We start from the raw sequence: 27,538 nt of genomic DNA on the forward strand, positions 1-27,538 counted from the left end.
ACAACTGGGATCAGAACGCAAAGGACGAGGTTGAAAAAACCCAACAAACACTATGTTCAAATTAGAAACAAGGAAAAGCCTAGTCAGAATGTTTTTGGAAGAACATGATTGCAGCCAACAGGCATCAAGACTTGTAGATCTGGATTCCTCAACAGTAGAGAAGAGGAGCTGATCAATGAATAAGACAATAGTGAAAAAGAGACTTAAATTTGTAAGGTGAGGATTTCACGGTCTCCTATATGCTCAAGAATTTGGGGAAAAGTTTGGAAGCAGCATTAGGGCAAAGGAAGACGGGAGATTCTGCTAGCAGTATGGGAGAAAGCAGGAAAAAACAAAGAGGAGAGCAGGAGGGAAAACAAGTCTGCCCTGGAACTAACAGAAGCGGTGCAGAAGGCAAGCATGAGCTAATGCCAAAGGAAGCTGATGTTACTACTCTCCAGAGAGCTGACCTGACTTTTGATCACACACCTCCAATACAATGGTCCAGAGTTCAACACTTGCAATCTGACTGTGCTAAAAAATTAAGTGATGTCACTGTATGGTTCCAGATTTTCAATTACGGGGTGGTCAGCGCAGATCAGCAAACCACCACATTGTTCTTCTGAGCTTAGAACACTCGATAGGTGCAGTGAGAATACACATCAAACTTGAGTCCCAGTACTCAGGAGTGGTACCCAAGCCAAATCCCCACACTTAAAGAAAAGATCCTTTGAAGCACTCTGGGCTTATTTCTGATACTTTTCAGGATGCTTCCAGGCAAATCTTACATGCTTTTCTTACAAATTTGATGGCTCCAGAAGACATCAGATAACATCTTCAGGCAAACCTGATACCTAAGTACAGCATGCTTCCCACCAAGTATAAGATAACATGGTTGTGATCGCACATCAGGGTACTGCTAGGCTGGATCTTTGTTTCCTCGAAGCCACTGGATTTTCTCCCCTCTCCTTTTATGGTGCTACAGGGCAAGATAACATCCTGAAAAATAATACAATTAACACAGCACTGAGTGCCAAAGATTGACTCAGTGTGACACAGAATAAAGAGTATCTGCACCAAGTGTTGAGGAACAAGTGAAAGCAAACATTCCAAGGTGATGTTCAGTTGCACAGAGCATTACTAATCCAGAGAGAACAGGGAGTTCAATGGGTCCAGAAGCAAATGTCAGGGCTGGAAATGCTCTCACCTCAAATGCATAAGGTTTTTTTTAAAAAAAAAAAAAAAAAAAGTCCTGGCTTTACCTATCAGAGAAAATGCAGGAGAAAAATCACAGACTCAGCTGGGGTCAGCTGAGAGAATCAGCTGAGAAAGAGCAGTAGCAATGAGCATACTAACCCAACTTACAATTTTGTGAAAAGCAACCTCACATAACTTATTGAAGACTCAGCAAAGCCAAGCAAAAGGACAATGACCTGATAAGACGATAAGTAAAATAAGGACCACTGGCTGGAGTGCTTTGTGCAGCTCTTCGTCGACCAAGGCTGACCTGAGCAGGAAGTGAGGCAGCTCCAGGCTCAGGCTCTGAAATAGTACCTCAAAGGGCAAAAAGGTTTGGGAGAAGAGGATGTAAGGTTTGGAGAAGAGCTCTAGTAGCATGAGCTGTAAATCTGGAAAGGATTTCTTTGGAAAGAATATCTGTTCTTAGAGAAGAAACTGTATTTGTTTAATTCACTGTGCAAGTTGTGAAACATTCTGATAGCTAACAAATATTGTTTGGGATTATTTCCTTTGTTACAGTAAAGTCACTGTGACAGATCACGCCTAGACTGAAGATCTTACTTGCTGTATGAATATTAATGATTTTAGTACTCTGTTCTCAATAGTTGCATTTAACATATGTTTCCATAATTATGCATCATGCAGCACTTAACGCACCTCTCTCTGGCAGTAATTTTACTGCCCAAGGCACTGTTACCCTAGAAAATGTTAAATGGCATGCATGCATGAAGTTTATGACCTTCATCAGAAGGGAGATCTTTCAATTAACATATTCATTAAATTCTGCCATAACCAAATAGATTTGGCATAGTTAAGAATGAACTTTACATGGCAGGAATAGAAAAAGAAGGAAGAAGAGTCAGGTTGAACCTCACATTGTAGGAAATACACAATCAGTTTAGTCTGCTTTAGGGAACAACAACATAATGGATGCCACATAATTCTGATATAAGTAGGGAGCCCAGAAAGAACAAACGTTATTATTCCCCCAGAAGCAGAAAAGCAATCTAACATGTAATCTTTGGAGGAAACTGCCATGACACTAGATTACGCAGCGCTGTGGCAGCATTTGAACTATCACAAAAACTTTTGGTATGGAAGGACCCCCTAAAGCAAATTTTACATAGACGTTAATTTTTCCTTATTAATACAAATAACCCATAATTACATAAGATGCATTTGTGCTTAATCGAATTGACTTGTTTACAGTTTGCATCGTACCAGCACTAAAACTCAGCAAACTGTTTACACTGTGATGACAGCAGAGATAGTGATAGTTGTCACTTAAAGGTCAGGATTTATCAGATGCCCTAGCACAGCACCACACTGGTTTTCTTAGCGCAACACCTGGGAACCTGTCAGAACACAAACTGTAACTTTAAGGATAACACTATAGATAAGACTATAAGAAAATGCAGGGTGAAGGACTAGAAAGAGAATTGTTATTCAGGGTTGGTGAAGTTTTTAATACAGTCTGCGTTAACAAGACTAGATATCATTACTGTCTCACGTCCTGTGAACGGCTTGTGTGAAATGAATTGGTTTCAGCACAGTTTGTGAAAACTATTGATTTCTGCATTCAGAAACCCCCACCCTGCCATCCTTATGAACATTTCAAATAACCTGTGAAACAAAGAATGGCACCAGAGACTGTTCCTTATTAGTAATTGTCAGGGACATTCAGAGGTGATTTGGTGGGTCTCTTTTTACAACCTGACACACAGTCCTACAATCTCATTTCCTACTGAAGATCTGGCTGTGCTCTCCCCTCCATCCTTTTCTTTAGGCACTTTGAATCTTGGACACCAGGAACTTCTGGAGCCTTCTCCTCAGTAACTAAATGGCGCTGGGAAATTTGTCATACATGAACACAGAAAAAGCAGCTCATCAGAAAGGCTATTTATGACTGTGCGTGTCTGCTCTTTGACTTAACAAAAATACCTCAGTGCCTCATTCCTATTTAAGTACTGAACTTTCACTGAAATTTGTAAGAAGTTCAAAACTAAAACAGGAATTAGGAGCCTAATTCTTGAAGATTTTGGCCTTGGTCCTGTGTGACTGTTACTGCAGGCAAGGGTCACTGGCTCTCTGGATTCTCACAGAATAAAAGGCTTTCTACACTCCATTTCTTTGTTTTTCCCATTTCTAGTTCCACTGCATTACCGATTCCTTCATAGGTTTTCATGTAATTTCCTATCATGTTTCTCTCTACAGTTTTCTAAACAGATAGTGGAAATCATCAATATTTCTACACCGTGGGCAGTTCTGACTTGTATATCACACTCATACTTCTGAACCTACCTTGTCAAGGAAGGTGGGGCGGTCCATGGAAGACTCTTTGGAGATTGGTGGTGGGCGGCAGCCAAGGGGTTTGGTGACCATTCCATTGTAGTCGGTCACTCCCATTCCACGCTTGTCCATTTCCACCTTCTTTTCCAGCAGAGCACCTTCACAGAAAGGGGAAATGTATTGAAAAAGGTGACACGACGACAGAGAATTTGCCAACAGTAGTTCAGAGAAGTAGATCTTGCTTACAAAAGCAAGAAAATGAATATTATCAAATATATATGGGTAAGATCAAACTCTCAGGATCATGAATTGTTCCTGTGTTGCTTTAAAGAAGAAAAAAATTTAGTTACACAGATACTTACTCATGGCCTGATCAAGATTCATATTGTTGCTCTTCAAGGCCTCTTCCGCTGGCTCTCTCTGTCAAAAATATGGATTATGTTAAGAGAAAAAGTAATCATGCTTATGTGATTTTAAAGCAAACTGAGAAAACAGATATGTTCAACTACTGGATTTAATATTTACTCAGCAGCACAAATAATGTCTGCGCACATTTTTTTCCACTTCTACCAATTCCCACAACAATTCAGTTAGTTTCAGTTTGTCAAGTAAGTACCAGTTCTACAAGGTCAAATCATGCAGTTTTATTTAAATATCTTCCTGTTTTCTATGGGCAACTTAAGTATCACTATGATATGCCTTTCTCTAAAAAAAAACCCAGCTATACTCTGATTTCACCTGTTTGGTAAGAAAAGGGGAACAGGAGTGCAATTATGACTGAAGTTCAAAGTAATACCTATCGTTATAAACCCCTGAACTTCAAACGAGCTATAAATGTCATCGCACAAAGTATATCATCAAGTAACCTCAGAGAGAACTCTGCTAGATCACGGTAGATTTCCAAAATTAGAGTCAATGGCTAAACGTGGGTAACAGAACTACTTCCTGGCCTGAAGAAGAGACCGAAGATCTTTTCGTAGCTATAGCCTGAAACATGGTAGAGTCAGAACTACAAGCTACAAAAGCCAAGTCACAGGAGTGCTAGCTGTGCACACTACTCACAGGGAAGCCCATGTCTGTGAGCTGTTTTATCAGACGATTCATGATCCAGGCCTCATCTTGCTTGCTAGATGTCTTCATGCCCTTAGTAAATAAATGGGAAATTCCATTAATGGTCTGGTTCCCGTATTCATACTAGTGAGATGTACATAAAATAGATGTTAAGTTTTTCTTATTAATAATACATGCTACTGAAAGATATATTAGTACATTAATTTAGAAAGTATTGAAGAACCCTCCGAGCAACGTAACTACGATTCTCTTCCCCCACAAAGTGTACAAATTTTATCTCAGCTGAATAGATGTTCAGTGTACTATTTAGTATGTGATTTGCTGACCACTGAATTAAAGCCACCTTTGAATTTACGTATTTCATTTTAATCCTTGGCAGAAAAATATAATGAAATTAAATTTTCTGAAATAGTACAACACTTCCTGAAAAACATTCCCAAAACCGACTTTGTAACCTTGAAGTTAAGAACGTTATTCAGTGTATTTTCTTAAAAACAAACAAGAGCATCTAGATAAACACCTTTAAAAGATCTCTGTGCAGCTTTTCTATCACAAAATCCTTAAGAAGTCTCTTCCTTTCAGTTCTCCAGAAAGTACCAAGGGACAAGCGTGGATTTGTTTTGGGCTGCGGACAGTACAAGAAACAACCATACTTGATCAAATCACTGGCCTAACTGTTGGCTAATGGAATAACAAACAAACTGGATAAATGCATTCCCAATTCCTTTAAGTTACAGCCTGGCCTTCTCCTGAAATAAAGACTGTACAATGGAAAACTTCCTAACATAATTGTCTGTATTCTTGGTTGAGTGCGGCATTAATACAAGTTTGCTTTGTTCTCATACCAGTACACACCTTATAATTATCTATTTGTTACTCACAAATAGGAAATAGATAGATTTTTTGTTGAACCACTTCATCACAAACCACTGTTCGCTTTTCTACCACCACGGCAAGTGTCTGAAAGCCCCCTTAATCGTTTTTCTGTTTCTGTTAATACATTATAATGTCTTTAGAATACACGGAAGTTTATAAAACTCAGAGAAAACAAAAGCAACAACAACAAAACCTCCCAAAGCCTCTGACATGCTGAAAGTCAAAGTTCCCCCATTTTCCCCTGTAAATAGCTAGCTGTACTTGAACCACTGTAGTGGCAAGTGTTCTTGAGTTCAGGTGTAATGCAACAGAAATTTTATGACAACTGATTCTAGAAATGTCATACTAATTCCACTCACTTCTAGAGACTATCTTTATTTGCATCTTACCTTTTGAAGTCCTTTCTTCGGGGCATTCCCCCAGGAATTACAGGAGGAGCTGCTCTCTTGTGAAGCAGTATTATTCCACATATCTCCTTCCTCATCTTCCCACTGACTAGTACTGAGATTCACTTCATCCCCACCACTGCCCCAGCCTTCTTGCATAGATTTTGAAGCTGGAAGGAAAGAGGGAGAAGAAAAATCAGATTCAATTTCCTGCAAATTTTACAGAAATATCCTTTTATGCCATACCCCATACACTAACATTCGAGTATTTTCAAGAGATACAGAGATTCATCAAGTAGCTTAATTGGCATTAAATGATAAGGACTCCTTCTTTGAAGCTAGCAAAAAAGAAAAGTTCTCTAAATATTTTATGGAAGAAGTAGTCCAGCAATACCAACTCTTGGTCTCCTCAGACCAACGAACCAAAAGTGTGACCACACACTTAAGTGCAATTTTGCCTTCAATGAATCACACTATTTTAGCGGCTACAGTCTGCCGATGAACAAAGCCAAATTTTGAGGTCACTAATGGTCAGAAACTCATTCCAACCTCAGAAGAATGGGAACTGAAAGGAGCACGTGGGCTGCAAGGAACACGTTACATTAAGTGACGAGGTTGTGTCACCTCATTCTGTTTTATTCCATTTACTCTGTTTAAAGCTGAGATTACTCATCTTAAGATCTCTCACTCCTCTTATCGGGTTTTCTGGGCCTTCTATCTCTCAGTATCGTATTTTGCAGGAGTGAAGCTTAAAGACTATGACAGCCAAAACAGAAGTCTAAAACTTCGGAGGATTTTTTGTCAAATAGCATTAGCTAGGAATCATGAAGCAGTAATTTGTTCAGCATGTTCCTGAACCTGTGAATAGTTTTAAGAGCTGAAGAAGATATTCACTCCTGCAGTTTAACAGAATAGTGAAGTTATGACTAGTTGTTCTCACGTGTTTCTTTTCCTACCAGAATCAATCCTATCTTGACTGAGCTCAGTTGCTTCTCATCCTCATACAGGGGTTTTTTAGGCAGCAAGGGATAAGTATTGTTCACATTCTTCTGCAGTTTCACAGTTTCCCATGTCTCTAAAATTTATACTGTACTGCTTTCAAAGTACACAAAAATACTCTAAGGAATACCTTGAGATTTACTGGATCGATGCACTACATTGATAATTTTGTATGAATTTGGTATCTGGAATATCAAGGTTTTGAGACAGCTATGGCAGTTTTAAGGATGAAATGATGAAGACTTAAATACACAGAAAACCAGAAGCGCTGTTTACAAACCCTGGCAGAAGCAAACACACTTTGCCTTTTCCCCCAACCTCTTACGACAGTGACACCCGCATACCTGGTTTGCACAGTGCTGGGGCAGCAGCTGGAGCATTTGTTCTTCCGTATGTCCCTGCCGACTCGGCAGGATTATCTCCCCACCCTGTACCACTGCTGGGGGGTTTCCCCCACGCTGAAGTGCCATTATCAACTGCAGCAGAAGGGGACGACGGCTCTCCCCAAGAAGCTTCGGTCTTTGTGTGGACAGTAGGCATTTCTCCCCAGCCTGCTGAAGCACGGGAAGGAGAGAAGAACAGTGATGAGAGGAAAGGTTTCTTTTGTCGATGATTTTAAGATGGACACTTTTATTAAAGTGTTTGTCTGGAAAGAACATGAACCAGTAAGTAGACACAGTGATTCTAATTAAGCAGATGAAAAAAAAATCCCTTTGATTTGGTCTCAAAACCCTCTCTCTTAATGGAATTCTAATGCCAAATTGTTTTAACAACGCCAGGAGCAGTCAGGCTGCCACACGAGCACCAGACCTGGTCCCACGGGAGCAGTTGCTTCTGATGCGACTTGTCGAGCAGAGCGAAAGGGCTCGGGGAGCACACGCAGCAGTGCGAGTATCCGGGAGACCAGGACCCAAATCTGAGCTGGGCCTTGCTTCACTGAAAGATTTTAAGCTATTTTAATTCCTTTTAACTACTTACAAATTATCAAATCTCTTTTCTCATGCCCTGTGAGCGAGTATGGTATTTGTTTGTTACCACTTTCAACGTAATTATATGTTGCATGCATTCCTTAAAGCTTTTATTACAGCTTGTGTTGACTGCGTTCCCTATGTATTCCTTCATCACCGAGTCTCTACATTATAACAAAGATGACTTTTAACGAGAACTAGACAAGACTGCAGTTAGAATCTATAGTGAAAACATGAGGAATGGCAGGTAGAAGTCACTGTTTTCCTACAGAGTATTATTTTAACTCACTGAAAAACGTAAGCTACTACAAAGAAACTGTCTTAACTCTGGCTCGGCTTGAACATAATGCGCTTAAATCCATATGACAGTGATTTTAGCACTGAAGTCAAATGCGTTAGGAACAGCCATATTGCTTCTAAGTCCTCAAAAGCAACACTGACCAACCCAGCAAAAGCGTAAGTTGAATTTAAAATGACCATGACCTCTTAAAACAAGGTTTTTTCCGAAGACACACATTTGGATCGTAGATGGAGTTAAAGGTACTTTTTTAAAGTATACAAAAGAGCCAGGCACATAACAGGCAAGAAAACAGAGTTTTTACATACACCCAATATTAACCTGTTTTTCTACCATTATCACAAAAAGCATTACATCAAATGACAACCGAGATCTCAAAAAGTATTGCAGAATGCAGTGTGCTTAAAACTTCCACTGTTAATTAGGCTGCTAATTCAAGAACTTGCCCTCTTTTCATTGGAGATCAATATTATGAAGTATGGGTATTTTATTCTGGTCAACTATTGCCCCCCACAATCTGTAACTTCTAGCAGCTCACAGCATGGAAACAGATCCCGTAAGAAAGAATCTTGGTTTTGCTACTACCCAAAAAAGTCTGTCATTACTGTTTTTAACGGATTTTCATAATCTAAGGACTATATGCCTACTTTGCTGTAGCACTATTCCTTTTTTGCTCCCCAATGCTATCTGTAAAAATACTCTGGAAAGGTTTCAAAGAGTAGAACCATAACTTTTTCTGCACAAACTGACATCTACGGTAGGTAGAAAATGCCAAGGAAGTTGCCACAAAAGAACTGGAATATCTTGAAATACATTAAACTAACTAGGCAATGGTGTTACAAAAGCAGACTTCTTGCTAGACGTCTTTGCAGAACTTAAGTGATTTCAACAGAATTTCTGTTACTAGAAACTGCAGGCAACATACACCACCAAGAGTAACTCAAACACTGGTTGGGGCGGGGGGGGGGGAAGATTCCTTTCAAATAGATGGGCTCATATCAGCCCACTGCTCCAGTGTTACTCTATTACACAGTTATTTTAGGCTCTATTTCTTAAAGGAACTGCAGTTCTCTCCGATACCGATAAAAGTGCATATGACATAAAACATATCCAAACTAAGCCTACATGTTCAGGAACACGCAGCGTAATAAAGCTCTTTCACTAGCAGCAAGGTTCATTGTGTTTGAAAACACACATCTGAAACAACCCAAAATTTCACTGTGTCCTTAAATTAATTTCCATTGGAAACAAAAATACTTTGTTCTAAGCTCTATCAATGTATCTTAAATTTCTGGTAATTTAAAGTGTGGACAGAAGACCTTCTTGCAGACACACACCTGTATGTATACAAATGAACTTCTATTTAACATGGCAACTTTGTGTTGCACCTAAAATACTCATTCAGTTTTCCGCTTGTATCTTTAGGGCAACTTTATTTAAGGTACGCTTCATTTTAATTTCTGCCTCACTGCCCAGAAAGCAACCCGGTCAGACAACTGCGTGTATTTGATCATATTGGCATCTGAAAAAGATTAACTGCAGGCAAATGAAACAGAAAACAAAACATCTCTCAAGCACCAACCAGAATACAAACACAAACAGAGAGAGTGCAGAATACTAATATTTCCCTGAGTTCATGCAGCCTGTACTGGAAACTCTAAGTAATTCCACTTAGGAAATGAACCTTAATACACAATTCACATATTGAGAAGGCAAAGTGTGCTAGGTTGTAGAATAAAAATTCAAAGACCTGGTCCTCCTGTTGCTCTTCACTATAAATTCAACAACATTGATTAAAGACCACAGATGTGTAATGTCCAAGTTATTTTGAGTTAAGTGCTTTAAATGCGCTGAGCAGTAAATAATACGGGATTACAAATAATGAGGAAGCCAGTCTTTACTAAAAGATAATACTTGCAAGTACAGAAACACAAACAAAATGCATCAAGTAGAAGTTTTCTAAACTACCTTAACAGACCAAACTAAGTGCATGAAATTAGTAAATAAAACCTGAAGGCTGCTGGAGAAGTAACTTGTGCACCACAAAAATTAACCTCTGTGTAAATTCCAGAGTATTTCTCAATTATGAGCCTGTTCTCCCCTCGGTGGTAAGTACCTGCTGTCTTAATGTTATCACCTCTGTGCTACCTTTTTATGACTCTGTGTGACTATTTTAGAAACTTAAAAAGGTGAATAAAATTACATTTTTGAATGAATGATGCAAAATTCTACAGGCGAAAGACGACATTTACTTTGTATTCTCCAAAGGACATGCTTTTTTTTTTTTTTTTTTTTTTGAGTTTTCCTCAATTTTTAAAATAACCCAGTATGCTTCATATTTGAAACAGAAACAGGTGGAATACTACTTCAAAGAGTTTGTAGTCCCACCAGCTTGCCTCTGGCAGCGTGATGCCTTCCAGTGCTACCAGTTACCATAAAGGCAGCTCACAAATGGTGTTACAGTGGGTTGAATGAAAGTAAGAAGCTACTTTGAAGTTCCTTTGGAGGGAAAACACCTTCACAGTGGTCTCAAAATCTGAACCTGTCTAAAGTTTTCAAAAATCCTGCTGAAAACTTACTATTTTCTTTATGAAAATACTATGCATCTAGGCTTTCCTATGGAGAAAAGATTCCGTCCCTTAAATAACACCGAGATCTGCACAAATGTCAGTTTGCAACAGAACAAGCTCCGTCAAAGCATTCTTTGGCAAGAAAGTGAGGTTTTAATACTGAAGTTCTTAAGCACTGTTAGGATTGCAAGAAACAAAAAGATCACAGCGAGTAATAAATATGGACACATTGGCAGAGCTTTGTTTTATAGAAATAAAAACATAATTAACATTGGGCCACAGCCAACAGGAAATCCTCAAGGGAAAGTGCAATGTTAACTAAGCTGTGGCAGGATGCAGTTGTTTTCCCTCAAAATAACCCTAGCCATTTGGATGGCAGAAGTTGGTTTCCTGAAGTTGTTTGGTCCGTGATAAATACCAGAGCATATGACTACAATACAGGCAAACCAAAATATTAGAACCTTATGCAGATGAAAAAAAGAAAGAAATTAGGTAAAAAAATGAGATTGTTTACTGAATAGTCACTAGTTAGTCTGCTAATAATAGAAACCAAATAAGCTATAAGGGAGTGTGTATGTGTGTGTAAAAGGGAGGGTTTTTATTTATATATATATATATATATATATAAAAAAAAAAGTCACTGTTCCTCAGTATCACCTGGCTGTGCCCCTAAACTTGGCTGTCAGAGGGCTGAGCACCCACAACGGGATTTCAGGTTTTTACATGAGCATCCTAAGAACTCGCAGCTGATCTGGTTTCAAATCCACTCTGATGAAAGTTCAAAGTAAGGAAAACGCACCACTTGCACTCTCTGTTTCACATCAGTTCCAGGCCGTGAATGACATGCAAGTCTCCACTGAGTCTTGCAGGATTATAAAAGGCGCAGGATTATAAAAGGAACAGAGATGTTCAGAGCTTTCAGAATTGAGACCTGGTTCAGATTTTTAAAGCTTAAATTCCTTACTCTCCAGGAACCAAAAGACTTTAATTTTTGACCTAAAATCTCCTCAGGGAAACCTACATTCTCTTTTGTTAGGGTCTTTTCTCAGCTGGAGGATGGGCAGGTGGAACTCTGCCAGTCCTGACCTACCTAACGGGAACAGGAAAGCATCCAGCCCACTCCTCAGCCTTTGGAGGAAGGATCTGGTGCTGTTTGAGATCCACAAATCTATTTTTTAATCATCCCTGTTTGCAAAACCTTTCCTCACTTCTTATTCCCCTTGTACCAAAGTTGCAAGAGTTAATAGTGCCAGTAAGAATTATGAACAAGTAATTTTAAAAAAATTTGAATCTAAATCTAACCCACTAGCTTTAACTCACCGGTGGTTTGGAAGCAAGCTCTTCTAACCAGAAAGAACTACATTCATCACATTATCTAGCCGTTTTTTTTTTCCCCCTCCACTAGAAAAAGAAACTCCTTAGAGCAGTATGCATTTTCATCAAGTGTGTACCAACATCTGCTTCCCATCAATAGCTTTTAAGTTCTGTACTCAAAGAATTTTGAGAACTTCTGGGGATGGGTGACAACTTGAATAACAAGACTGTAACTTGGCCTCCATTTCTAAACTAATTTAGTACAAACTTCAAACCCAAAAGGGAAAAGAGACTGCTACTCCTTCCTGAGCAGTTAACTAGTGCTCTACAGCAAAATTTAAATTGCCTTCTTTGCGTGACTGTGCCATCTTACAGCTACGCCAGACTTCCCTACCAATACAGGAACAGAAGCCAGGGTTTGTCCTTCATGATATTCCTTGAATAACAAGGAATGATAAATTAAATGATAAAGACGATTGGCAAAGCACATCATGACCCATGCAGAAGACAAAATGCCAATGCGAACTACTGTTAGTGCTCCAAGATTTTAGATGAGCACTTAACCTTTAATTACACAATCATGTTTTGCATGGAAATACTGTACACGGAAAAGAACTGCTGTTGGATGAAATTTGGTTGTGGATTACAGAAGTCTCCTGGCTACAGGAATCTTGTCTCCCTTGCTGCAGAGGTTGGAAATGCATAGCCATCGGGACAGGGAATTGGAGTAGGAAAAAAGAAGGTTAAACAGCACGACAACAAACTATAAGCCCATGTCTGTGTTGTAGGAAAGCTGCTCCTGACTTGGTGCTCATCTTTTAGCTGTCCCACATGGGACACGATTTGTAGATGGTTTAAGTCTGTGTAAATTTCCACAAAGACCAACAGGATTACTACTCTACAGCTGCTATGTGCAGCAGTAAAAACAGGTCTCCTGCACTTTGAACGGGCATGCTAATAGGGTCATTTAAAGTTACATTTTTTTGCTCTAAGACAAACATGAGACTAGCCCCTCTCAGGCACAGTCAAAACTAAAGATGGGCATAACACATAAAGGCACAGGGGACTGCTCCTTACTTCCGTGTGCAGGTTAGACAATAATCCTTCACAATATGTCCATGTATGGCCTTTATATCTGTACCTATGTACATAATCGTAAGCTTATGTAAGCAAAAATACACAACAAAAGGCCTAACTTGTGCCTTCAATAACTTGGTCTAAATTTTAATATCAGAACTGGGTTTTAAATTGCCTTCACTGTTACTCATTTTACCCTTTCTTGCAAGCTAACTTAGGCATATTCTGAGAGGGTTTTTTGCTTTAGCATCTCAGAATCTTTCTATTGAACATTTTTGCAAGATGCACAATACCGTCATTTTAACCGAGTCTTGTGGTATCTAGAGTGGATGGTTACAAATGAATAAGCAGTTCTCTGACTGCTTAAACATAGCACTTCCAAGAAACCCTTCCTTTGCTACCGTCTACTCTCCACAGGAACCACTGGACATCAACACCAATTTTGAAATTCCATCTTCAGCATCTGAAGGATTTGGAACAGTAAGTTTTCCTCTGCAAGGCGTTAGATTATTTGAATAGCATTAACAATACATTGCTGTATATGAACAGTTGTACAAGCACAGATTTAATCACCCAAAAATCAACTTAGTGAAAAAATACCCACCCAAAACTCCATGTCAAACCAAAATAAAACCCACTTTCGTGATACCTCAAGTACAAATCAAAAATTTGAACTGTCAGTTTCACGGGTAAAGTTTTAAATATGGATTAAATAAGTTGAAGGCAAATGAATCATGATCAGGTGAACAATTGTGAACGATAAGGTAAACAATCACGTACTTTGGACTGACCAAGTACAAATCTATTTAAAGATTTCTCCTTATGGAGCACATGTTATTTTATTAAAATAGATACCTTCAACTGTTAAAATATTTGACCAGAGTAGGGAACACCAGACTATTTTTACAGAGACATTAGAGTAAGTTTGAATTATTTCAAAACATCAAAGAGAAAAATGATGGAAATAAGAGCAGGAGAACAAATCCCCCTTGGAGAAAAACATGGTTAAAAAGTCAATATTTAGCCATGACCAAGACAAAATAAAAACTTGGAGACAAAAATCAGATGAAGAATTTCAAAGAGCATTGCAAGATTAGATTTATTTTGAGAAGCCTGTGGTCATGATATAGAGCAGGGCTGCTAGTAACTTTTATTTAAATACCTCCCTCCTAAATATCTTTCTCATTTTCCCCCATTTCTATTCCTTACTGCTTGTCTATAACAGTACCATGTCTTTGATTAGAAAAATTCCTAGATGCCTAAAAACTTGTCTTTGGAAGAGCTGAAGTTAAAATAACTTTTCCCAGCCACCCCGAATATTAACATCTTTAACCAATCCAGCTTTACGAGAATCCCATAAAAGTCCAGGATACTACCCGTGCTTCAGACCTGAAGTACGGAAGAGAATCGTTTCTTCATAAAAGACAACAAACAGAAGACAGAGAAACAGCAACAGCCTGGGTTCATGCAACTGGTAAAAACCATCTGTTGCCAAGAGATATGGTTTGCAGAAAAGAAACAGATGTGCACTGTCTAAACAAGAACAAAGACTGAGCAATGGTAGCAGAAGACAAATAAGAGAAAAAAGGTTAGCAAAAAGACCCCAAACTCACAAATAGTTCATTTAAAAGAAAGTGCTAAGTAACTGTGGAAGACCTGAAGAAATAAATACGGATCAACAATCTCAGGATCTAGCCATTATTGATTGACCAGGTATTGTTTCAAGCATTTCTTATATTCACTTGGACTATGGAATTTTGTGTGTCAGGTTTCCACGGGTTCTGTCCTCAAGACAAGAAGTTAACACCACTTCAGAGTAACTGAATAAACTTATTCTATGACATAAATACAGGATTTCTAATTTTGCACTGACCATCAGGCCAGACAGCATTCAGCAATCCGTACTGGTATAAAGTATCTTATAAAACTATTTTCATACCTGGACCAAGCAGCGGGGACCGGTTCGGCTGGGCACTTGACTGGTGCGATGGCTGAGGTTCAACCATATTTGTGTTGATAATGGTGCTAGTGGTGGTGGTATTGGTTGTGGTACTGCTCTGAATTATAGGATTATTTCTATCCCACATGTTTACAGTCTTGTTGTTGTTGTAATTTGGGTCGCCCCAAGCTGAGGTACCATCATCGATTTCCATCTTGCGGCGAATGGACGGTGGAGATGGCTCCTCCCAGCCAGTTGCCTCACAGTTCTCTTTTTGTTTGGCTGGCACTGGCCCACCAACCCACCCTGACCCCGTCTGTTTTACAGAAGCAGCTCCTCCCCAGTTACTCACATTGTTGTCCTGGGGTTTATTAGCCCAATTTTGTTGGGGGCTTGGCTTTAAAGATTCCCCCCAACTTGTACCTGTATTAGCCTTGCTGTTTGTGCCATTTCCCCAACCACTGGTCCCAGACCTCGTGGAATCGTTCCAACCAGACCCTGATCTATTGTCAGAATCCCATCCAGATCCATTCTTCTTCCCATCACCCAAGTGTCCAGGAACAGATGATGAATCTGTCCAATCTCCACCTCCTGAAGTCCAGCTTGGATTTGATTTCTGTCCATCTCCCCAGTTTTGAGATTTGGGTTTCTGAGGTTCACCCCAGGTAGGTGATTTGTCCTCCTGATTTGCGGTCCCACTCCAAGCGTGGCCGCTTTTGGCAGCAGCAGCATTATTAACAGTAGTAGAGCTTGCTGACTCTCCCCACCCCCCTGGGCCATTTGGTGCTTTGTTGTTATTGTCTCCCCAACCTGTATTTGTTGGAACAGCTGCCGGTGGAGAGTTGACCCACCCAGATACTGAAGAGGTATTTGTACTGTTCATGATGGACCCATCGTTCTTCCCCCCTGAGTTTGAAGATTGAGTAGCTGCACAACCCCAGGCCTCTGTTCCATTGTCATTCTTTCGTTCAGACCTTGGGGACTCTTCAAATTCCCAGGCAGTGTTTTGCTTGACAGGGGTCTGTCCCCACCCCGTATTGGACAGGACCCTGGGGTCAAGGTCATTTCTTGGCAACTGAACTTGCCCTTGGTCTATCATCCCTTTGTCTCTCCTCCTGCCCTCTCCAGCCCCCTCCCTCCCAGTACTGCCTTCGTTTTGACTCCCACCGCTGTCGTTACTTCCTTCGCTAGCTGTGGTGCCAGATGCTGCAGCTTTGGCCCAAGAGTTTATTTGTTCATTGCCCTGCTGCATGGCAGGATTCGGACTGGTAACACTAGAGCTATCCCACCCTGCTGATCCTTTCCCATTGATGTCGCTGTTGGAATGCTGGTTTGGGGGCTTGCCCCAGTCACCGTTCACACCGTTACTGGTGTTACGGTTGGGGTGGCCCCAAGCTCCAGAATGCATGCTACCAACACCGCCGTTGCCACCGCCCCTGCCCCACGCCAGTACCCCAGGACCAGAGGGAGGCCCCGAATCCCACGCGCTCGCTCCATTTCCTTCCTTCTGCGCAGCACTGCTGGATCCATTTTGTTTAGCACTTAATGCTGAGTTCACAGTGTCTCCATTCCCCTGACTGAACCCAGAATTGCTGTTTCCTGTGGCAGGATTACCTGGGGACATCCCCCACACTGAACTGCCTATTCCTTCACCACTGCCCCCGCTGACTTGAGAAACTGATGTTCCGTTAGCACCAGGAAGGCCTTGCAGGTGGGGCGGGATGATGGCCCCCATACCAACAGCCATCCCCCAGTTCGGCAGTCCATTTGTCTGCATTGCATTGATAGGGTTTGGTGAAGAGTTCATGGGGTTAGTGTTATTTGGTCCATCAGTGTTAAGGTTCTGAGGTTGTACGCTGAAAGACACATTCTGAGAAGTGGACGTTTGTGGTTCTGTGCTCTCTTGCGGCAGCAAGTTTCCCCAAGCACCTAAGGTGCCTGTTGGGTTCCCATTCTGGTTGCCCATGTTCTGACCTATGGCACTGACTGGACTGCAAATACTGGAAGGGTTGCCTGCTCCCACAGTTCCTTCATGTCCAAGTACAGGCCAGGCAGCTGGATTGGCATTAGGGTTAAGGTTAAGATTAATGCCAGCATTCGAGTTGGAAGCACCCCAGCAGTTCTGACTTCTACCATCTCCCATCATGTTGTCCATCTTTCCATCCCCACCGCTGGCAGAGCAGTGAGCTAGGCCAGAGCTGGAGCCTGCAGCCACTCCCCACACTCTGGCCGAGTTGCCGTTACCGTTTGCTCCACCAGCTCCAAGGGCACTCTGGTTAGAAGTGCTTTGGACGAGTGCTCCGTTGGCGCCATTATTGCCATTAGTTTTCTTTGTATGTCCAGTGAAGTTGCCTTGGGCACTCCCTGTAGCCATGCTACTGTTCTCTGAGCCACAGTTGGAGGCAGAGTCAGTGTCTGTAGTACATTCTGAGGCAGACTCAGTCTCAGCTCCGGTAATGGAAGGCCACGCTTCCTTGTCAGTCCTGTCTATTATCACTTTATCCCAGCTGCAGTTGCCTTCACTCCTGAAAGCGGGCTGCTGTCCCCAGTGGGAATTCTCATAATGGTCTCCCAATCCACTGTGGCTGAGATCTGAAAGGATCCAACAAGGTTAAAAATGAGTCCACGGTTCAAGCACTGCAAAAGCCCTCTATTAACTACTATTTTACATTGCCAGTCACAATGCTGCATTCTGCTAAAAATTAGTGTACATTTTCTAACATAATACAGCAATTTTCCTTGCTACAATAAAGCTTGATGCTCATATTTAGTTGTTCTAATCTAGCAAAAAGGTCAATTAAAATAATGGAACGATTCGGTTTTAGAACAGAGCAACAGAAGTGTTTTGTATCCCAAAGTATACTAGTAAAAATAATAAGCAGGCAATAAATAAGGATAACAAATACACTAATCTATGTGAAAGATCTAAAAAGTAAATTAGGGAAAAAACCACAGAAGACTATCTAGCACACTCTTACCATTTATTTTGACACAATTCTCATTCTTCAGAGAAACACAAAGAAAGAGCATCCAATAAAAAATGTAAAGTGTCTGCCTGCCATGACATATTACATCCACATCACACTCAACACATTAAATTCATACTGCATTTACATTTTCAACCCTTCCTGTAAGTAAAGGAACAAATACTGACAGCCACCTTCACTATTCAGTGTCAATTATATATTTAAACAGCACTACTGTAACTTACGTTTTAGCAGAGAACTTGGGCATTTCTAAACAACAGACAGTTTTGTTAAGAAACTTAGCTCTTAAAGGATTTACATGCAGTTTAAACATTCTTCTGCACTTGCACATAGTCCAATTTCCCCCGAAACCAACGAAAACAATGCTATGTTGTACACAGTCTTTTCAGAGCACCTCCCACATCCTCAAACATAGATGCTAATCCAAAAAATTAAACAAAAGCTCTTGAGCATCTAATTGCTTGCTAGGGTACAAAGTAAAACTGGAAGACACACCATTTTCATGCTAAGAACTCATGCTTAGGTCAAGTTTTTGCATTTACTTTCTATCTCAATTGCTCTCTACAAGACTTCTAGTACAAATTACTCCTTTTAGTTTCTTTTGACGGGAATTTTATAGCAAGTAATTCAGTCTGATCCTAGGGATATGTACTAGAGACCATCTGCAGAACAGTTCCTCTTAAGTAGTTGTATAAATAAGGGAGAAAACTTCATATATCTAAGTTTGAAATTGTGGATGTCAATTATTTTTACTTGCTATAAATCTGCAAAAACATGACCTTTTTTTTTATGATTTGAATAAGAACAATATTCTGTGGGGAAGACGGATGCAACAAACCTCCCAAATAAGCCGTTAACAGTGGATGCCTAATATGCATTAATTTAAATCACAAATATTTTGGCGTGATTAGCTCCTCTAACTGCCTCCAATTAGAGGTGTTCCAATACTGCAAAAAAATTGTTCCAAGAATATTAAAAGCGCTCTCTCTGATAAAATCTTCTTATTCACACATTTCACCTGTAGCTGTTCAAGAAAGGGGGGTGATTACTTGATTGCCTCATGAAGATTTACCAAGATGAAGAAAGAACAGGCTAAACCAGGAGAGATTGCAGCTTTCCTTTTTTCTTTACATCAAAAAGTATGAATGTTAGAGAAAGGAAGGAAAAACAGTCTTAGCTCATCACTTGTCTTCTCACGACATCAGGAAAAGCCTAGCATTTCACAGAAAGAGCTAAATAATTGATGTGTGACAAATCTGAAAGAGAATGTGAAAGGAGCCACGTGGATTTACCTGGATTCTCTCCCTTACATGCAACGGCTAGAAAGGAAGAAACATCATCATATTCTTGGATAAAGCCAACTGGTTACATTACAGAGCTAACGAAGAAGGTTGAAAATTTACCTGATAATCTAGTTTTGCTGCACAGGTGTTAGAGACCAGAATCCTAGATAAGGCGTGGAAGGGAAAGGATGGCTGTGAAATGACTTTAAAAGGGTTGGCAGGGTCAGAGGAATGAGCCAAGCAGCATTTTTAGCAGAGCAGAAATGAACAAAGGAAAAAAAAGCCACAGCAGTCCAGGCCAGAAGATAAGAAGTTGAGGCAACCAAGGAATCAGATAAGAGGAGTTTTGTGAGATTTTTTTCAACACGGTGGGTGGTGAGATTCAGCACTACATTTCAGACATGACAGAAGATTTAAAAGCAGCTTGAAATACATTGTTCCAATAAAAAGGTCTTGTCAAAGCCGAAACCTAAGCTACATATGCAAGTGTGTGGGAGAACGATGGTGCTGCCCAAGGCGAGCGAGAGCGTGTGCACAGGGCAGGTTTGTGAAGAAGGATCAAGAGCACAGTGCAAGATGTCTCAATCCTCACAAAAACAGCACTAAGACCAACAAGGTGAGATGAAACGCAGCTGCTTGTTTAATCATTTCTTTTTCTTTCTCCTCTCCCCCAAAGATGGTGGTTAAAGCATTGCTCAAGTTTGAGAGCACTCAGGAGACAGAAAGTAAAGGGAAGGGGTGGGAATGGAAGATGACAAAAGAGCTTAGAAAGATTCCTGAGAGTAGGGAGCAAAACGGTTCATTAAATAAGATACCAGGATTTTGAGCAGCAGTCAGAGAAACAAGAAGAAAAAAAATCATTATGAGGTGGAAGAACTATAAAACCCAAGAGATGTCCATAATAAAAGTAGAAAATGGCCAAGTGCCTCAGCTTGGATAAGTACATCTCCTCCAGACAGTATCACACCAAGTATGTTTGGCTTGGAAGCAGCACCAGCAGCTCAAACCCCTTTGCTTCTTCAAAGGCTTGCCAACTCCATAGCTACTCCCTTTCATATACCCTCTGCATAGTTCCTCTTACTGAGGTTCAGATTATGCCCTCAACAATAACCACCGACTAATCTGAAAGTGGTTACTTTGGTAGGGATTACAGTAATTCCGCGTAGGTGATCTAAAAGAAGGAAGCTCCCCCTCGAGCAGCAGTGTGCCTGTGCTGCTGGAGCCAGCGGGACCATGCCGGTACCCTTCACAGGTCAGAGAGACAAAAAAAAAAAAAAAAAAGGGCAGCAAAACCAGAGACTTGCAATAACTTCTAACATCCCAATATTTACTGGACTAATTGGTTCGAACACCAAAGGCTGCTGCTGTAAAACTTGTAACAAACAGGACAGGTAAAATAAAGAGAATGAAAAAAAAATTTACAATATAAACAGAAAGCTGCAAAACTGTGACTTTGCTGCTGGACAAACATAACCGAGTTTGAGTACAGACTGATTCTGAAGAGAGAACTTTTTATATTCTTGTCTCCAGAAGCAAACAACGAAAAGACATTGTTCCCTTTTCTCTAGACTAAAAGGTGTTCATTCCTATAAATTAAATAACTAGTAACACAGTCTTACTTAATCCATAAGGACTTCAAACATTTGGGAAAAATAATGAAAGCAAAGTATTTTATATGATTAAATCTAGAGATTTGTTTGTTTGTTTGAGGGTTACTTTGAACACAGATTTCCTCCAACTTTCTAGGAAACCAATTCTTCATAGAAATTGCAAATATTTCCTTTTATTTTTAAAGCTGTTAAGACTGAAATGGGAAACTCATTTAAAAAAAAAATCTTAAGAATAAGTTCCTCTTTATTTATGCAAAGATCAGAAATAAAAGCACTGCAGTCCACCAGAAGCATTTCTATCCTTCCTCTGTGAACTCAGCAAAGATTTTAAACAAAGCATCAGGAACAGGCACCACAGGTATTTTATGTGAGCAAATCCAAGTGCTGGGACACTACAAAGTGTAACTGATTTTTAAATTAATACTTTTTGTTTGAAAATCTTAATTATGCATCTTTTATAACAACATTTCTCCAGCAGTCAGGAAGGAAAAATTAGCTAATATCAAGAATAACGGCTGAAATTTGTGTTAAACAAACATAACTTCTGTCAAATTGCAATCCTAGATGCTACCTGAAAAATGCACAGCTTTGTCGGTGTTATCAGTGAGCAGGAAGGTTTTGGTTTGGTTTTAAATATCCTTAATGGGATGAGAGGAGATTGCCAGTGTTATTACGTACTATACCCAATGTACCTTAACGACTTCAATTTAGTACTTATTAAAAATGGAAAACATTTTGGGCTGTGTTTGATAATGAATATGAATTAGTTGCAAAATCAGTTTAATGTTTACATAGATTACAAATGTAAAGTATGAGTAGAGCGAAATGGGAGAAGCTGTTGCACGCATTTCTTAGAAAAGCAAAACACTTTGCCTGCACAAGCAGTTTACCCAAAACTTCAAACCTCCTCTGAAAACATCATTTGCAGTAGTATTGCTTTTCATTTTTATTCAGCAGAGTTAAAAGTAACTGTATCTTCGTAACTTCTACTGCAGTAATTGGTTTGAATGCTACGCAGTAAAATTATGCATCCTGAACTATAACGTAACATTCAGCCGATTTAGGAACCGAAGTATTCGGTGGAGGCGGTGCGAAATGGCAACGCCTGGGATAAACTTTTATTGAGAACCACATTATTAATAAGTTTTGCTCATCCAATTTTAAATCCCATCTAATAGTGACTCCCTCCCTTACTGCTAGTTTTATTTTTCAATTCATGTTAGTCAGCGTTAACAACCAGCCATAACCATTGGCTCGTCCTGTCCTGCCCAAAGGACAGATTACAGACGACGCTGTTCTTTGCTTTGACATGCAGGAGAGAGAAAAATCCCAAAGGCCAGTGACAGTCCTACCGGGGCTGTTACTTGTCACACAAAGGTTAGTGATTCCAAGTAGGAAGTTGAGGAAAAAGGGCAAATTACTTTCTCCCCCCCCAAAAGAAATAGTTTTCAATTCAACATGAGCAGCTCTTTAAAAGACTATACATGAATTTTTCTAAATCTGAATTAAATAGAAATTGCCAGAAACATTTTAAGTGCTAGATCAAATGTAGCCTGATTTCATAAAAGAAAAAGATGAGACAAGCATCTATTCTGAAGAACAAAATATAATAAAGTAGAAAATCTGGGAACTGTAGTGCTAATATTTCAGGTTGCCTGCTACATCCAGTTCTATGCATACCCTGAGACAGAGGACAAATTTGAAAACTGTCATCTATTTGAAGCCACTTACAAAGCTAACTTACAACAAGTCTCATAGATGTTAGGAAGCTGAAATCTTGCACAGCGTGCATAATGTGGAAAGGCAGAAAAGAGATGGAAGCATTGAATAAAGCAGCTTTATTTATTTTAAAAATAAACCATAGTTAAGTACACAAGTGGGAAAGCCTGTTATCCCATTTTAATTTTCTGCACTACGACATTCAAATGTAGTTCCTTTCCTCTGATGCTGAAAGCTTTTAAATGCATTAAGAAAACAAGCAAAAATAAACAACAGTTTTCATTACTAGCAGCAATTCCACTAAATGCTACCTCTCCAAAACAAAAGCAGCAGTAGAAAACACCAAATAATTGCATTTTTCTGCTCAGTGCAACATATCTTTAGCAAGCAGCTCACTGCAAAGACGCCATTTTATCAAACCTGAAATGCAGCCAAAAGCTTAGGACGCTGTGCTGCTGCTCTCTCTCTGAAATGTTATGTAATAAATTGATTTAACAGAAGCAGATGCTATTTTCTCAGGGTTAGGGTTACTTTCTCTTTTTTTTTTTGGCTCTAAAAAGGGCTGATGGGTAATAAAATACCTGAAGAAAGGAGCCGCCCAACCATCCTAGGAGACGCTACATTGTGTGCAGAGCTGTTTCTACTCCTGCATCTACGTTCTCTCCAGGGCTCTCGGCTTCAATATGTCGGCTGTGTACAGTGTGAGCCTCATCCTGTAGAGCTGCCAAGAAAATCTCTCTGTGCAAGCGTGCGCCCAGACAACCTGCAAGCTCGGTCGGGCCTCGGTTGCACTGGCTATGGAAATGCCCTTTCCACGCACAGCCCTCCTCCCCCTTCCCCTCGCTCCGCTCCTTAACTCTAGGTGAAGGTATCAACAGAGTAGGATTTTTAAGCTTTGATTATCTAATTGCAGCTGACACTAAACCGATCTTCCTTCCTCTTTAAATTCCTTCAACTGTCACAAAACATTTTCACTACAGGACCCAGCTACAATTAGCACCCTAGCTGCTTTTCTCCCGCTTTTGAAAGTCAGCCAAGAGAAGACGCGGGCAGCTGCCGACCGCCTGCACGGGCAGCGGCTCCTGCCTCCTGCCCAGCGTCCTCCTGCCTGCACGGGCAGCGGCTCCTGCCTCCTGCCCGGCGTCCTCCTGCCTGCATGGGCAGCGGCTCCTGCCTCCCGCCCGGTGTCCTCCTGCCTGCACGGGCAGCAGCTCCTGCCCAGTGTCCTCCTGCCTGCCGCGATGACAATTCCTGCCTGACGTCCTCCTGCCTGCCCCAACGCAGCTCCTCCATAGCTCCCGCCGCTTGGCGGGCGAGCAGCAGACCAAGTCCCAGAAGTATATTGGCGCGCGGCCAAGCCTTTAATGACTTCCCTGCCTCTATCTAAAAAAGATCTAAGTGGCAAACGCAAGAGCGTATTAATCAAAGGCGCTGTTGTTTATAAACGCGGAGAAGAACCGCCCTACACAACGCGGCGCGGATCAGGGAGGTTTCGCCTCCTGCAGAAGGGGGGACCGACCATCTTGTCACAACCGCAGGCTGGAGAGCACTGTTCTCTTTAAAACACGTGAACACACAGAGGGTGAACAGAAGCAGGGTGAAGCTTAACATTTTCAGGACCTAAATATCATCACAAATTCTGGGAACGCACGAAGATAAATTTTATCAATGCATAGATACCAATCTCAACGGATAATTTACACACCAACTTCCAGTATGGCTAATACAGCCCTTTACAATTATTTCCCCTTCTTTCTCACTTCCTTGCTTTTCCTCCTATATGCCCCAAATACATATGAATTAGACTGTAAATGGAGCACATTTTAAATTTGTTGTTTCAATTCTTGTCAGGTGTTCATGTGAGCAGTTTCACCCCTTTGCACTGGATCGCACATAACTGATGTCCCTTTAAAGGTTTGGCTGCATTCTCAGAATTGCTGCCACTTCACTACCAGAGCACAATCGCTGCTGCTATTCTTGGCTCAAGAACTGTTCCACTAAAGTACTCCTGAAAATAGTTGGTTTCCTTCTGAAGACATTTATTCTCTGTTTCTTTGCAATAGCCTCTGAATACTGGACAGGTTTAACCTCATTTTAAAAACAACAGATGAATGAAAATCAAATCTGTTTGGTTTTGATTCCATTCAGAAAACTATTTCAAATGCAACCAGAAACTAAGCTTGAGAGTCAAGTTTGCAATAACTTTAAAGTGAAAATATAGTTGCTGTTTTATTACATTCCTTTAATACCGGCTATACATGATTGAAATTTCCATTAGTTGAAATGATGTCAAAACTGGAAGGGAACATAAGATACCTTCCCATGTTCCTTCTATTTCTCTTATAAGATAAACTTCCCGTAACCAACTTCAATTTATGGAGGTAGATGCTTATAAAGGGCACCAAGTCAAGGGGACTGTGTTTACCAGACAGGGCTACACAGGAAGGTAATGCAGAACCCCAGGTCAGAACCCACAACAAATTTTGGGGGCAAAACACAGCACAGCTTCCACTCCAGCCTGCGCTGGCAGAGAGCCTCTGTTCCCTTCCACGTGCCCCATCTTGTAGCAACCTCGACAGGGCATGTGTCTCATAAATTTGAAATCTTTATACAGACATGAAGAGTAAACCAGGGGATTGGAGAGGCTATGCAGACCACTTGCCCGATGTAAGCGACTATTCCCGATAATGCACTGGGACATTTGCCCAGCCCACCAAGGAAGCCTTCCAGCAACAGAGCTTGCCCATTCCCAAGCACGCTCTCACTTCTTAAGATAGGTTTCATATTGGCATGTTTTTCCTAATGTATAACCTTAATCTTCCTTGTTGAAATTTAAGCCCATTATTTCTTATCTGTTCCATCACAAGCATATAGAACATACTGTTTTCTTCCTGACAGCAGTCATTTAGGTGTTTCTGCATTTCTAATTCCAGTCTTCCTTTGACTCGGCAGCTCCAATTCCTGCACTCTTTGCAAGGCTTGTTTTGAAGATCTCTGTTGCATTCCTCAGCGCTTCTTCCAGCTGATTCACATCCTTCTGAAGGTGCAGTACCCTAAGCTGGACTCAATATTCAGAGGCCTTATCGGAAGTGCTCACGGGAAGCAATACTGTTTATATCCCTCAGTATGTCTGTTGTCTTTTCAATGGTGTGACACCATTAATCGGGTTTATCCTGTGACCAACTCCAGACCCATTTTTGCAGCATGATACTCATGTAACCATATTTGTGTATAGAGCAACTCTTGTCAAAGTAAAGAACCCATCCCTTTTCTCTATTTCTTATACAATTACACAATTCTGTCACCACTATTCCATACTGTAATTTTGTTTTCCAGTTGCCTTGTACTCTTCTCCACTTTGGTACCATTCAAAAATTTAACGAAGGCCGAAAGACTGATGCAAATATCAAAGAGTACAAATTTGCACTCTCACTCAAAACATTCTCATGTTGCCAGTGAGGCCTGATAGCTGCTCCCTGTCCACAGCTTCTGGAGCAGCTGTGACACTTCTTACTATAGTTTCGTCTTATACTTCCCAGTTATTTACACTACCATGCATCCATCATGAGAAAGTCTGTCAAAGGCTGTACAAAGCTGACTTCTAGGACGTGATTTTCCCTCCCATTTTGCAGTGCCTGTCGCACTGCTGGCAGGGAACTCTCTCCTTCGGCACGACCTGCTCTCCACAAACCCATGTTGGCTCTGGGCTTCTGTCTTGCAAAGTTCTCAATGCACAGAAATAGCTGCTTTGGTTATTTTTCTAGTATTGTTCTAGCAGACTACTCTGATCTGTAATTCCTCAGTTTCTCCTTTCTCACCTTTTACCATCGGTCGTTTTATTTTCTGTTTAATAGTTCTCACCCCCTGAAAGAACGCCGGTGGGCCAGGCTGCTCCAACCCATCCTCAGTGAAGTCTACTATGAATTTCATCACTTCCAGACAATTGAAAACATTTTATTTCCTTAAGTACTCTAGCTCACTGTAGCCTTAGTTCCAAGGCAATCACTAGTTTACAGATGAAGGGAAAAGGCATTTAAAGTATTCTGGATGCCATCTCTTAATGGTTCTCCCTGTTGAACATCAGACCAGTTCCACTGGCCTTCCTTTTGCTACTACGGGACTTATGAAAGTGTTATCTTTTTGTTCTTTGGCTTTTTTTCCCAACAGCTACAAACTTCTTTGGGTTTTCTTTCTTGCAGCATCATACCTGTTTCCTGAGACATACAAATTCAGCTTTCCAATAATTTTCACATGCCGTTTCTCTCTTTCTGCTCTTCCCAAGGACCAAACTCTTTATTCCCTGGTCACTTTGACCTCAGCTAGTTGCTTTCTACCTTCTACTTCACCATCAGAGACAGGTCCTGCTCCTTGGACTCTTCACATGCTTTGTCAGAGAACTGCCATCTGCACCTTTTAACAACTTGCCAGACTCTTTGTCTCCTGACCTCTTCCCTCCCCAGACACCCGGGCAGTTCGTGGATCTGGCTCTCCCTAGAGCACAGCCATCTACAGTGAGGCTAGAGGTGGGATGCAGTGGCCTTTGAGTCATCATGGTTTTGCACAGCTCTGCTCTTTGAAAGTGAGCACAGCAAAACTATAAAGGCATCTCAGCGATATCTGTAAAAGGGTAACTTTTTCCTTCTCCCAGTGAAATATTCTAATTCCTGTCAAATAGATTCAAAGCAGCAGATTTATTTTTCACGCTCCGCTGCCTGATGTCAGATAACATACACGATGCAGAAAAATTCATTCCAAAGATTAGTTTACTGATGAGTTTTTACCACAATTTTTCATTCATAATGCCCGTATTTGTGCTACACAGAGCTTGCCACTTCTCTATCTATATTCAAAGCATTATATGGAATTTTTGAAAATTTACATGGGAGACAAAACCCTTTACTAGCTGAGACTTACTGCCACAGACTTTCCCATTA

At 40.7% G+C, this 27,538-nt stretch overlaps 1 protein-coding gene across 19 annotated transcripts in view; it reads right to left on the minus strand.

The window, feature by feature from the left end:
- Positions 1–27,538, minus strand: part of TNRC6C (trinucleotide repeat containing adaptor 6C) — a 108,232-nt gene that overhangs the window by 21,892 nt on the left and 58,802 nt on the right. For 6 of the 19 annotated variants that reach the window (XM_075770913.1, XM_075770912.1, XM_075770923.1 and 3 more), the window contains 7 exons: positions 15,006–17,597; positions 7,184–7,393; positions 5,844–6,010; positions 5,099–5,203; positions 4,570–4,650; positions 3,870–3,927; positions 3,520–3,665 (listed from right to left, as the gene is read on the minus strand). In XM_075770913.1, the coding sequence (XP_075627028.1) occupies positions 3,520–3,665; positions 3,870–3,927; positions 4,570–4,650; positions 5,099–5,203; positions 5,844–6,010; positions 7,184–7,393; positions 15,006–17,597 (3,359 nt within the window). Of the gene's footprint in view, positions 1–3,519; positions 3,666–3,869; positions 3,928–4,569; positions 4,651–5,098; positions 5,204–5,843; positions 6,011–7,183; positions 7,394–15,005; positions 17,598–23,185; positions 23,296–27,538 lie in introns of those variants that run through there. The other 13 variants (XM_075770930.1, XM_075770928.1, XM_075770917.1 and 10 more) reach the window with 4 other exon arrangements.

This window comes from Balearica regulorum, chromosome 18, assembly GCF_011004875.1.
Source record: "Balearica regulorum gibbericeps isolate bBalReg1 chromosome 18, bBalReg1.pri, whole genome shotgun sequence".
Lineage (NCBI taxonomy): Eukaryota > Metazoa > Chordata > Aves > Gruiformes > Gruidae > Balearica > Balearica regulorum.